Source organism: Festucalex cinctus, chromosome 3 (genome assembly GCF_051991245.1).
Source record: "Festucalex cinctus isolate MCC-2025b chromosome 3, RoL_Fcin_1.0, whole genome shotgun sequence".
Classification (NCBI taxonomy): Eukaryota; Metazoa; Chordata; class Actinopteri; order Syngnathiformes; family Syngnathidae; genus Festucalex; species Festucalex cinctus.
In genome coordinates, this window is record NC_135413.1 from 12,170,697 (window position 1) to 12,184,984 (window position 14,288).

At 41.2% G+C, this 14,288-nt stretch overlaps 1 protein-coding gene across 3 annotated transcripts in view; it reads right to left on the minus strand.

Moving 5' to 3' along the window:
- The window catches only part of znf423 (zinc finger protein 423), a 195,778-nt gene extending 182,470 nt beyond the window's left edge, over positions 1-13,308 (minus strand). Inside the window, exon 1 of one of the 3 annotated variants that reach the window (XM_077515846.1) lies at positions 12,350-13,308. In XM_077515846.1, the coding sequence (XP_077371972.1) occupies positions 12,350-12,389 (40 nt within the window). In that variant the 5' untranslated portion in view covers positions 12,390-13,308. The remainder of the gene's footprint in view (positions 1-12,349) is intronic. The other 2 variants (XM_077515845.1, XM_077515847.1) reach the window with 2 other exon arrangements.
- Between the last annotated feature and the right edge of the window lie 980 nt (positions 13,309-14,288).

A 14,288-nucleotide genomic window follows, 5' to 3' on the forward strand; every position in this document is an offset into this window, starting at 1 on the left:
CATCCAATTTTTGTACCATTAGCACACGTCTTCCACACATCCCTCAACATTCCCTCTTGATCCGTCGTCTTTGTCTGTGCCTTGCCCCACGATTGCAGTTACATCCTCAACAAGAAAAGCTTTTGTCTTTTTTTTTTTCTTCCAAAACAACACGTGCGTGCGCACACTCCCACACACACTGTATCAGGGCCACTTATTCCCAAGGCAGCCCAAGGCTTTGGTGTTCCCAGATCTAGTTGATGAACGGGTCACAGCGGCCAATCATGCACCGGCCAGGAGGCCCAGAGGGGCGGAATGTGGGTCAGTGCAGCCAATGATAAGCTGCTTTTTCCCCATGAGAGGCAGGTGATTGACAACTGGTGCTGGACAGAAGTCAAGAGGGTAATTGTCATCCGACTCCCTCGCTCTCTCACTCTTTCAGTCTCTCAATCTTTTCTGACTGTCTCCTTCTCATCCCAGACACTTTCCTCTCTTCCCTCAACTGTGTGCTCTACTGCCTCCCCTCTCCAACCTACTTACCGCTCCTCACCTCCCCATCCCCAACCTGCCATGCCGCACCAGTTCCACGAGGACCCTCTCATTGGCTGCCCTTCCCGTCCCGCTGGAACGACTTTATGACACTATTGGCAGAGAATTGATGCCAATCTTTATCCCCAGCTCGCGACCCCCGGGAGCCTCCCCAACTTCAACTGCCTGTGTCAAACACACACATGCACACACAAGGCCCGCTAGTCGGGGGACAGGGCCAGAAGCTGATTAACCAAATACTTTTATCAGCACTAAAACCGCTCTCTGTGTCTGCCTGCAGTTGGAACAAAATAGCCTTAAAATACAAAACCATGCATGCACATCCAGAGCGCCAGACCAGTTTGAGGTTTGGGACTGTTTGTGTTTGTGTGCTTTTGTTTGCTAGTGTGTGTGTGCAAAGGGACAAAGGGTGCAGAGGGCTTAGACGGATGGAAGGGAAGCAACATCACCACAAAGCCTGACGGACAAGCTTCGTTGCACCATCCATATTTTTTCTACTCTTGTCTGGTTTCCCTCTTCTATCTGTTCTTGTCCTTAACATACCGACTGACTTTTGACTTTCTTCAGTAATAAAATCTTCATGCTTTTTGCCTTTTGTACTTTGCTGTGTTGGATTCTAACTGTATATGAGGTCATTGTGGTTTTACATCATGCTGTTCTATGCAGCTTGAGTTGCTATGCAACTTCTCCAGTATTGTCAGAAGAATCCCTCACCCTGATCCGACTTCCACATTGTTTATTACAAATTTGCTAAAAACACATATTTTATTCTGCAGACAAAACACATTACTGGTAACAATACAGGAGCACAAAAGCTCCTTTGAAAAAAGTAAGCATCACACAGAACAGCAAGCACAGAGTTGATGTTCATGGGCCAAACAACACAGCGTGAGATTAAAGTGCCTCTCTGATCTGACATTTTGTTTTTTTGCTGTCAGAGATGTTGCACATCGAGTCAATAGTAGAAGACAGAGCGACAAGAGGAATGTTTGTGTGCTCTTGTCTTTGTGCGGTATAACCCTTGGCATCCCACTTAGATTTATTAATAATTAATTAATAATAATTATTATTTATGTGTGTGTGTGTACGAGTGAGAGAAGGAGGAGAAAAGATAAGAAGTGTTAGACAAAGAGTGGCCATAGGGAGGAGAGGGAAACATTCCTCTAGAGTACCTCTGCTCTGGGGAGGTACTCCAGAAATAACTGGAGAAATAACTAAAAGCTTCCCCAGCAGCTTGCACTCGGTACCAACACGGCACCAAGTTCAACATTGGTAAGACTCAGTGCAAACATGAACACAGGCTGGTGAGGAAGAGCAGAAGCAGATCACATGCAACGAAGATGGGGAGAACAAGCTGGAGTGTGGAGGGTGGGGAGGGCTTCATAATTGCCTTCTCATGTAGTACAGGCTGGGGAGCGCTTCCTGACTGAAGACACCAATTTCACGCTTAGGCATTATTTAGCTTGATACAAACTTGATTAGGAGGAGAGCGACAGAGACACACTCGCAGAACCAGACAGAGAGGAAACGGCAAATAAACGGATTTGTGTCATTTCGCAGGGCTGGCGGGCAGATTAGCTCACTACTCCGGATTCTATTGGGATTAACAAAGAAAATCTACACAATGTGTATCCTCGGAGCATTATGGGCACTCCTGAACAGTTTAGAAATAGGTCAAATAAATACAGAATAAATAGCTATGAATAACTCACAGCAGCTATTGTGCAGGCTCACTATTTGGCAAGTTTACTTATACCATTAATAAATTGTCTCATTATGTAAGATGATGAGTACTGCCATTTAAACATATTCAGAGGTATTAGGAACATCTTGTAAAAAAACAAAAACAAAAAAAACTAAACAAAAAGAAAAAAACCTCAAAGAATAAAGTAAAAATATTACTTAAAGACATTTTCCAAGGGAAAAATTGAGATAACCAATTTTAATTAAATATGTAATTTGGCCAAAATTAAGTTATACAAGTAAAGCATATGAAAAACAATGACTTAGTCAATGATTTGGCTCATCAACACTGTTATTAGTTGTTTCATATACTTTACTGATGGAAAATGCTTTTTAACCAAAATACTCAAAATAATAATAATAATAATAATAATAATAATAATAATAATAATAATAATTATATAGTTTTAGTAAATTTTTTCCTACTTTTTTTTCCCATTTTCAATATGGCCAAAGAAATTTATAAGCAATTGAAAGTCTAATTGTAATGTCAAAAACATTTCATTGCCTTTAAGACAAGCTAATGGAGAAAGGAAGTAGAGCAAAATGTAAGCTCACTGTTTGGCAAACTGGATGTTGTTTCTGTTCATGCCTAATGACTTTTGAAAAGTTTATTAAGTATTTACAAATAATTTACAAAGTAATTCATAAGTGATCATTTCATAAATTATTCATCCAGAGTACCCTTCCTGGCTTGTACCTTGATTTTGGTGCATCCCACAATAAAGTTGAGATTAATGGATAGAGAATGTGTGAATTGTGCTTGGTGCTAAGAAACAAAAAGATCTCACAAAATGACGTTGCACTGAATTGAAACATTGAAATGTCTTATTTTCTCTCCCACCACTTCTATTCTGTTTTTTTTTTTTTTTTTTTTTCCCCATCAGCTGTCACTGTTGCTTTCACGCTCTCATTCGCTGTCGCCCCCACTCATTCCATTGTATGGCTCACAGCGGGGACCACTTGCCTTTTGACTGGAACGTGAAAGGAAAGGACTTAGAAAAACCAACTAAAGAGTCCAACACTAAAAAGAGGCAATGGTAGCTCTTTAGTGAGTCGCTCTACAAAGGCCGGTCAAAGTGTCCAATAAAAAAAAGAACACAACAATCATCTTTTGCTGTTTAACTCCACACTCTGAGGACAATGCACACTGGTCTGTGTCACACTGGTTATGGTTGGTGTCCATGTGATGTGATGGTGGAAAATTGAAAGAGGCCACCAAATAATATGTGTGGTCAGAGAGATACAACAGTGAACAAAAATGTGACATAGAAATTGCAGACCTTTGAGGTGGTGTCAAACGGAGACAAAATGCAGGGAATCCAAAGAATATAACATGAAACGGGGATGTGTGAAGAGGGGTGCTGGTAATTGCCCCCACCACTAATGTTTAATGTACAGCCAGTATCATTCGAGGGGGTTTGAGGAAGGAGTCAATGGAGACTTGCTATTGACTGTGTAAAGAAAGGAGGGAGGATTGAGGAAGGGAGAGAGTCCAAAAACATTATCTTGATAAATTGAAAGCACACATATTTAACTAATTGTCTTAAAATCTCCTTCCAGATAGTGTCAAATCAGAAACTGTGAAGAGATGAACAACTGAGCATTTAAATTGTACGGTGATGAAATGTAATCAAACTTTGGAGCACTAAAGATTCATTCCCTGAACTCCAGTGGCACCATCGCACAGTGGCCAGATGGCAAGCTAGGTCTGAATTGACAGTTGTTTGTGTATGTATAGTCACCCCAGTGTCATCTTTGTCTTCTCGGCCATATTTGTGAGACAGTGTGTCTGCGTGTGTAGTTACGGGGGGTAGTTCAGGGTCTCCAGAGGTGTGGGTGTTAAGGTCCAGTGAGTTAGCAGCAGATAAACAAGGTCAGCTAAGCTGCAACAATGGCACAGTCCTGGCCCGTGATGCCTGCTATCCCCCCTCACACACAAACGCACGCACACGCACGCATGCACGACCGCACCAGGTCACCCACTGATAATGAGTTAACGCTGGCATACAAATACACTTGCAAAAACGCCGTACAACGAAAACCTTTCCAAGCTCATCGGATAGCATGGATGGCCCTGACACATCCATTACCCGTCGTCCATTTGCTAACCTGTTTAGGGTTGCTGAGGGGCTGGAGTCTAACCCAGCATAGTCATCAGTAAATCTAAATGACATTTTGAATGGGACACAGAGTGGTAAACGACTCCATGCCAGCTCCATGAAGGTTAACCATGGGAAACACTACACTGCCAATGATCCGTACGTATCCATTCCTAAATTGCTCTTGGACTATCAATAAACAAATATTTCATTTGTCACTGAGTGAGATACAGGGAACTTTTCATTTATGCATTTATAAAAGATGGGAACTCTCAACACTTGTTATTTATTAATAAATAAATAAATAAATAAATACATAAATAAATACATAAATAAATAAATAAATAAATAAATACAGCTTAACACATGCTGATGACCCTGGAAGCTCCCTACAATTGCTATAATTGCTACAATTGTTATAATTTTTAAGCAAAGCTGTCTATTCTTTATATGTCCATCCATCCATCCATGTATTTTCTTGACCGTTTATTCCTCACAAAGTTCACGGGGGTGCTGGAGCCTATCTCAGCTGGCTTTGGGCAGTAGGCGGGGTACATCCTGAACTGGTTGCCAGCCAATCGCAGAGCACACAGAAATGAACAACCATCCACACTCACAAGCAAATCTAGGGACAATTCAGAGCGCCCAATTAACCTGCCATGCATGTCTTTGGAATGTGGGAGGAGACCGGAGTACCCGGAGAAGTATCCGTTATTTTATTATTTACACCTGCAGCACTCCAAATGGGGCATGTCAAAAATGTGTTGAGAAGAAGAAAAAAACTAAATCAACCCAGGTCTGTTCCACTCAGAGCCTTCAAGTGTGCTATAATTTGGTCCTAATTGAGTACAGATCAACGTGAGTCCCATTATATTCAATGCAAAGTGCCGCTGGGTTCCACCAATCACCAATTATATTAGCTTGTTTTGTCCCATTAAAAAAATAAAAACTCAAATCCACTCCCCGTTGAGTAGTCAAAGTCAATAGAATTTCAAACAAAGCTTTCAGAAAGCCATTTAATGGTTCGACGAGCCCTTATGCAACGCCAATACAACCTTTTACACAGGAGCAGCTCCACGTTGTTGTGCGTACAATGGCCAATTTTGTTGAAAGTATCACACTATCTCACTAAATGGCATGACACAAATGCAACTGTTAAATAGAAATACAATTAAATGTTGGCTTTTCTCATTTTTTTAGCACAGAATGTATAACATGTTAAGTTTATTGCATGTAATGTTTCATGTCCTATACTTTTGTATAGCAAATAGACCACTAGGACCCGACCAATGTGGAATTTTTTAGGTTGATGTCGATTTTTGGCATGAAAAAAAAAAATAAAAAATGTTGATTACCAACTAATTGACCGATTCATTTAAAAATATGTAATGCATTCTTGTATTTCTCTCAATTCATTTAAATGTGTATCAATTGCATGTAGATTCTTCTGTCTTGTGATATGAAAATTGCATTTTACTATCGCAATGTCAATTTGGATTTAATTAGTTGTTCAGCCCTACTTCTTATGATCCCCATATTCCCGGTGTCATACTGATCCTACGGCAATACATAGTGACCAGTGCAAGGATACTGAGTTTTATACGAGCAAGTGAGAATCTGCGTACTCTGCCAAAAAATGACATTAAAGCTACAATAATGGTAAAGCCAGATGTGGCCATAGAAGTAAAGAGAAAAAAAAGGAAAACCTAGTCAGCGTGTGCAATAGAATACACCAACAGTGTGGACAGGCGCAAAGGTTGGAAAAGAAGAGTGACACACAAGCTGGATATTGACGCACACGTCAGCTGAGTCTCATAACTATCGAAGCCCTAAACTGGATTGTCACTTAATGACATTTCACAACCATAATTAATTTTAACTTTTTTTGGCAGCTTGGCACCACTAAATTTAATGTCTTGAACACTTAATTGACAATAACTTTAACTCGCTGTGATGAATAATTATTGTCCCAGAGTCTCTGTTTCATTCAAATAACATCCAGAGATTCAATTTTGCAACATCTTAATTCATTTTACAGGTTGGATGGCGAAGAACATACTTAAGTGATAAGTGATACCTCTACACCTGCGTCCACAAGATGACTGCAAAAAGCCGTCGAGTAGTTTGATTGTGGAGAGGGTCTGCGCAAAGTTCTTAATAATTCAGCTAAAAATCTGTTTACATGATGCCCAGTGCACACAGAGCAGGAGAAAATGAGATGGGGTGTAAACAGCAGGAAGATGCTGAAAGGAGGAGATTGAGTGGAAATGATGCCATTAGCCTGGAGGAGCTAGCGTAGCTCGCTCTCGCTCTCCTGGTCAAAAGGCTCATTCGACCCGGCTGACTATAAACAACAATCTAAACAAACCCAGCCGACGCTCAAGAGTAAGTGCTCCCTGTTTCACCCCCCTCTCCCGTCTACTGCCGCCCGCCGTCTCCCTGTCATATGTGCTCAACTCCAGTTTAATGTCCTGCAAATGAAGCGGATTTATTAATGTGTAATTAAGTAATAATCATCACTACATAATGCATGAGCGACTCGAGGGGCTAAGAGCTGAGAGCGCGAGGGGAGAGAGAGAGAGAGATAGGATAGAGAGGTTTGCCGAACAGACAGAGGAGGAGGTTTTTCGCTGCCGCGCCTCACTAAAGACACACATTAAAAAGGGATTAATCCACTGAAATAATATTTTGATAAGACGGAAGCGGCGCTCGCTCTCTCGCTCACTACCTCCTCCTCACCCCACCTCTTCTCTTTATCCCATCATGCATTTCTACCACCATTTGTCCATGTTCAATTAACAGACTGCAATTAGCCGAGTGCCCTACTGTTAATAAGGACTTAATCTTTTTAAAGACGAGAGAGAGGTGAAATACAGACGGATAGTAATATAAAGACTTCTCTTCGCAACGGTTGAAGTGATTTGTTTGACGGTTGGACAAAATAATTTCTTAGTGGGATGCATTAATTCATTTTATTGACAGTATTTTACAGAAGACAACCTTCATTGTTTAGCAAATACAGAAATAAAACTTGATGGATTATCTACAGAGAAGAAAATCATTAGTTCTGTTTTGTTTTGTTTTTTTGTTTTTGTTTCAGCAGCAACACATTCAGGCGGCAATCTTGTCAGCCCAAAAAGAAATGTCATTTTAAAGGGATATCCTTGATTGGCTATGGCGAAGATTAATCGATTTTATGTAACTGCTTTCAATGGGATGGGGGAAAGTAAAAGGAAAGTTAAATGCTTGATAGCACGATTAATCAACAATCCACATAATCAACAGACATCTTGCCCATTAAGACCATCAATACGCTCACAAATATGAAGTCAAATCTGTCATCAACATAATCAGCATCATTGTTCATGTCCAGTTATCAGTTATTCATACCCAGTTGCAACATAATTTGGTGTGTCAATATAAGCAGCTGTAAACTAAAAAGTAGTAGTAGTGAAATCAAATGATATTGTAAGATCACAGTATGACCCGGGAGATCGCGATTTCCTCACTTGAAAATGTGATTTCGTGGTCAAGCCCAGCACTACATCACCGAGTCAGTGGGAAACTAAAGCAGGAGATGGATGAGGTGGGACTTTTGTGTTTCTCTCAGATTGTTTTGGCTTGCCAGTGTCTCCGTAAGGCAGCCGGCGAGTCAGAGTTGGGTGAGCAGGTGAAAGACAGGAGAACATGAAAACACCGATAATCCCCTGGCGACGCTCACCTCGCTCTGGCCTCCAACGCTCCCTCACGCTTGCCCACTCACCTGCTCTGTGTAAATGTTGCTCACCGCCAAACAGCTCTCTCCCCCCTTTACCCTTCACCCCCTGTGTTCCCCTCCAACTCAATCTCCCCCTACATCCCCCAACGTCAGGTCTTGTCAAGCTGTCAGTAGGGCAAGGTGTGAAGGCGAGATAGCAAAAGGCATGTACACACACACACGCACGCACACATACACAGGTTGCATGACTACACATCGGCTTATGCAAGCGAGCCTACAAGGCCTGCGTCACCTTAGGTGGACATACACAGAGTGGTGGTGGTGGTGGTCCTTGGCCTCAGCATTGCTTCGCTCCGTTTCACCTGGCTGCCTGACTGAAGCTAAGCTGGTTATCCCGGCTGCTGTGATCAGACTGCCTTCATGTCACAGTTATGTCTGCGACACACGCAAACAAGAGCACGAGAATGCAGATCTCCCAAGCAGAAACATACGCTTGGAGGGCAGCGACAAAAGTCATGGTGGACAAAGTCATTGGTCCGAAGCAAATGATTGGTGCGCAACAACAACACTATATACAACAGCCACATGCTGGTTGTTAAGAAAGAGCAACATGTGTGAATACAAAAGTCAAATCTTCCTTATTTGCATAACCGTCACAACAGAGTGTACATGTTCTCAATCCAATGTTTCCCACACCATGTTAATACTTGAGCGGGCTCAGAAGTTTTTAAGAAAATGTAATACAAATATTGAAAAAAAAAAAAAAAAGTGCTGCGACCAGATATACCGAACGTAACGTTTGTTTGCCGTCACTCACTTGTGGATCTTGAGGCTATAGGAGACGCAAGTAACAGGACTGTAAACCAACCCCGGAGTGCACCCACCCAAGTAGATTTCAAATCTGTGGGAAACTGCAATCCTACGACAGCGACTACTACAGCTGATATAAGCATGATATTTTATCACAGGAAGTGTTTGGTCGGTGCTGGATTTCACTTTGATTTACCTTTCTTTTCTCTTTATTTCTTTTTTTTTCTGACCTTTTCTCTGGTCTCCTGACCATTTAATCCTCACGACTCTGGCAAGATTCTGAAGTACCTGGTTAAGGCGAAGGGTAATGGGATATTTATAAGGTTTTAGGTGAATGAATGAGTATAAATTTATACGTATTTGCACGCACGCACACGCACGCACGCGCACGCACGCAAACGCACACACGCAAACGCACGCACGCACGCAAACGCACGCACGCACGCAAACGCACGCACACATACACAAAAAAAAAGAAAAAAAAAAAAAAAGAAAAAAAAAAAGAGCAATGATGACAAGACGTTGAATCGGTAAGACTACCGAATGAACAATTCTGAGCTCTTAAAAAAAAAAAAAAAAAAAAAAAAAGCATGATATTTTTTACTGTTGTGAAGGGGATTGAAAATTATTTTGAAGGTGACAAGTCATATTATGTTTGTGGAGACGATAAAATTAAACTAGGACAGGGTGATTTACAACACGGTATAATTTAGGAATTTACAACATGACAAGATTTCACCAAAACGACAAATTGACAAAATGACCACAAAAAAAAAGCATTTTGAAAATTGGACACTGGGTTCAGGAGAAATTGAGTTTTTTGTGTTGGAAAAAAAATGTTCCTTTTTGGGGAACATTTTTATTTGATAGAAAAAAAGAAATCAGGTCAAAATAACACCTCAAATTAAAGTAAACCAGTATAACTCGATTATTTCTCAACATGCTGTACCTCATCACCTTTCTGTTGCGTTTGCTACTCGAGGAATCGCTTTACCAATCAACTGACAAGTTTCAGTTTTACATATCCACCAATATCTGATATAAGACCAAAGTTGATATGTCTAACTGACCATGACCTTTAAATTTCTTGCTCTAAAGGTCATCACAGATTTTACACAGATTTATTTATTTATTTTTTTGTCAATTTGTTATGGAGATCTTTTCTTTTTTTTTTTATATAGAAAATTCCAGAAAAATAGTTCCTACTTGCTATGTAGCTAGCTAAATATTTTCTACATAATTGCATCGACCAAGCATACAAAAGATTAAATGTAAACAAGAAAATATCAACATTGTCCTGAACAGTACAAAATTAATTATTTACCTGACTTTAAGAATTACTACTAAAAACTTTTGAGTCTGACCTGCAGTGATTTCCCAGGAAACACACTACCAGTGTGACAATATGCGCAGCAACGCACTGAGCATTTTCAGTAGAAAGGTCAGACGACTTAACAGCTTTCATTGACAGTGTTACAAGTTAATGGGACACCATCTGACCAAAATAAACAAACAAACACTGCTGTTATTTACACGTGGGTTGTAATATAGGTATTCCATAGTTCCGGGCTTGCAATTTTCGAGTTTTTTAAGAGGTACAAAAATACAATTACAGTTATATTTAAATTTTATGTAGAATAATTTGCATTCAACATTTAATCTCTTTATATTTTTATTACTAGACAATTTTTAAACATTTACTCAAGAACAATTTTTATTTCACTTCTGTGCAATACATTTTAATTTACTATTTCAACATTTATTTATTTAAGTGTTAATGTTGAAACTACATGTTTCACTGACTTACAACATTAAATACTTTATTAGTTTCTAGTAATTATGATGGTACTTGTAGAGCTGTTTTGTGTGTGTGTGTGGGGGGGGGGGGTGTTTTGTTTTTTTAAATTAGTCCTTGGTGTAAAATGTTTGACCAGCACTGGTTTAGACTTTTGAGTGCCTTAGATCACTGTTCATCAAAGTTAAAACAAAATGTGGAAATGCACAGCTCACATCAGAGATTGATTTTTCTCAGACCAACTACAAGTTAAATGTAACGTAACTGTAGCCAATTCACACCAATTCAAAAAGCTTTACCACTTGTTGAGCACATTAAAACATTCTATTTGACAAATATACTGAAACGTTTACTGGTTCTTTGCATGCAGACACACATTCGGCCCTTGTTTTATGTCTTCAAATATAGGACCTAAATAAATGTGCTCTAATTACAATAAATTCAACAATAAATGTGCCAAAAATTGTGAGCAATTTGGTGAACGTTTTCGAATGTCCCCCAAACGTCTGTTATTGTTTTCATTCTATTTCTAACTATGATTACTGGTACCTTAATGTTTCTCGAGCAACAACATGACACTTTTAGTAAATCTACGAGTGTCAAATAAACACTGAAACTCGGTTGCCAAGGTTAGTGGGTGACATCAGTGGCTTAAGTTGGGATCTCATACAGCAGTTTTCTTTGTACTTTCTAACCTCTGTCATTTAATTCCTGCACAAGCAACCCATAATATTGAAAATGACACCAGTGCTCCTTATGCAGAATATGCATATTGACACATGAACCCGAGATAAAACAAGACAAGAAATCCTCACTTAGATCGTACAGCTCTGTCAAACTAGTTTGAAGTAGTATCGGGTCTAGTAGCTTCCTAGATAGCCCGAGCGGGACAGACGATATGGAGAAGGAAATGGGGGAGGGGGGTGTTGGCCACATGGTCAGCCCGTCCCGTTGCCCATCTGAGTCCCATAAAGGAAACATGGAGGCCAAGGCCACCACATGCCCTCATGAATGATGCCCATTCACCCATGAACTACAATGAATACTGGCTTGCAGTAATTACACAAAGTGGGGGCTATTCATCTAACTCAACGCTACATTTATGTGGAAAAAACTAATCATAATTTGTTTTTAACTTTATGGAAAAATCATCTATCAACGCCATAATAAATCAGTCCGCGCACAACCACAGAGGACATCACAATAACATAGGGAGTGAGATAAAAGTAGCAAAACAAGGATGAAGACTGACATTCTTTAGATCTTAGATGAGAGGCGTCAACGCTTGTTTAGCACATCTGAGGCACAAAATGATGGAAAACAACAAAGCCTGACAGCATGTGTAGAGTCCAGTTTGATATGTAGGGGTCAAGAAAGGTCCATGTAGCAAAACAAGCAAGGAAAACACACTCCAGCAGAGCAGATTAGAGGATGGGGGTTCAATGAGATGTCAGGGGAGCCATCCAGAAGTGCACCATCTTCAATTGATAAGCTCATTTTAAAACCATTGCGAGTGATTAATGCACTTTCTCTATCCTGTGGCCTCACGTTCAACCTGAGCTTGACTAAAAGTCAAGCGGCAAGCGAAAGATCATTGATGGTTCTGGCCGCACTGGCTTACAAACAAGAAGTACAAGACATGATTTCTCTTACCTTTAACCGAACGCGGTTTGGCCTGTTTCCGTCTGGACATCTCTGCCGCGGGTTGAATTAGACTGCTGTTGCTGTTTGTTTTGCTCCGTTCCGTGTTTTCAGCTCACCATGCAGGCGGGCACAGCCGAGGTTCAACCGCCCTCTTCCTCTCGCACTCGGCCGCGGCTTCTTCGCCTGTTGCAATGCGGCACCTTCGCTCGCTTGTTTCGGCGTCGGGGGGGAGAAAAAACACACACACACAACCGCGTGGGTCCGGCGACGCCGAACGAGAGAGGCGTGGAGTCGGGAACACCAAGCGTGGGGAACGTACGGAGAGGAAGGCAACCTGTAGAATAAACAACTTCTGCTTAAACGCGCCACTCGGAAATACCGTCAAAGTGCGTCCGGAAATGTCCGTTTGCGCGAAACGTTCTTGTCCAGGTGGATGAGAGGCGACGAGCGCAGAGGGTGTTGACGTGTATAGGTGAACGGAATTTGTCCCCTGACAAAGTAACTACCACGGTTTGTTTTTAGTTGGGTTGGTCTTTGCCCTCCGGGAAAGCCTCGCGCGGGCTCCGTCCCTTTACTAGTAGTGCTCGGGTGGCACGGACATGGCGCATCTCCATCCCCCTCGCGTGAGGAATTTGACTACGAACGTGTTATTATTTCCCAAAGCCCTGTGCCCCGTGGTGTTAATAAGAGCCAGATATTCGCTAGCCTCTGTCTCCCTGCTTTTTCTTTGTCCTGACTCTGGCTACCAGTCTCCCTCCTCCTCCTCTGCCTGCCTCTGCTGGCGGGGCTACGGCGCAGACACACATAATAAAGCCAAGGCAGGCAGTGCTTGGCTGGAAATGTAGCCGCGTCCCAGCAGGGGGATGTGAGAGAAGGGTCCCGGCGGGGGAGCGCTCTGATCCCGCAGGGAGCAGCTCGGCACAGCCCGGGTTGGCTGAGGCAGAGAGGCAGGCAGGGCTTGACGGGGAGAGGGAGAGAGAGAGAGGCCGAGAGAGGAGCGCGAGCGCGTGGAGAGTGTTGGGCAACAGCGCCAACCCGCGGCCGACTCTTGCCACTAGACTTGGGCTGAGCGACATGACAGGGAGGTGACAGAGGGAAAATGTGGAGTTGGATTTATGTGGGATATGGAGAAAAGGAATTAAGACGGGTTTCTCAACCTAAGAACATAAACTGCTCACAAAACACGCATGTGCGGTTAATTTACCCAGTCAAGGGCCTGTTTAGTTGAACACAGTTGATTTACTAGCCCTCGTATGAATGACAACAGGTGGATGCATAGGTTAATTTGATTTTATTTTTATTTCTTTACAGAAGTATGAAATATGCTGTAACAACTATTTAGATTGTAATTAAGGTCAAAATTATTCACCCTTCTTTATGAAATCAAATATATACTGTGATACTTTTTTTTTTTTTTTTTTTTTTTTTTTTTTTAAACACTAATACCAGTGCGAGCTCTTAACCAAGTACCGATATCACTTGTACTTTTGAGACATTAAAAAAATATATGAAAAACATATATCCCAAAATAGCATTTTTCCTTAAAACTGCATGAAATTAATGGATTTATTTATTTATTTTTTCTCAAATTGCTAGTTCCTGATTATAGTACCGGCATCTTGAAATAAGGCCAGGCATTATTGGTAATCGCCCATCCCTAAAAATCACATAAGAGCGTGGGTTCAATTATCGGTTAGTGACACAGCCACCGCTGTTTCCAAGCGCAAGTAAAAATGTGTGGGTTGTGTTTACTACTAGGTGTTTACTACTGCAACTTCAATCAGGAGGTGCTGTATGCATGTTCATGTTATACTCACACATGAAATACACAACACTAACATTAACACTTGTGCTATGTTGCAGGTCGAATTTATACATACAGTTAGCCTTCATTTTCTTTTTTAAATAAATCATTCAAAAATAGAATTTGAGTTGTGTTATATTTCTT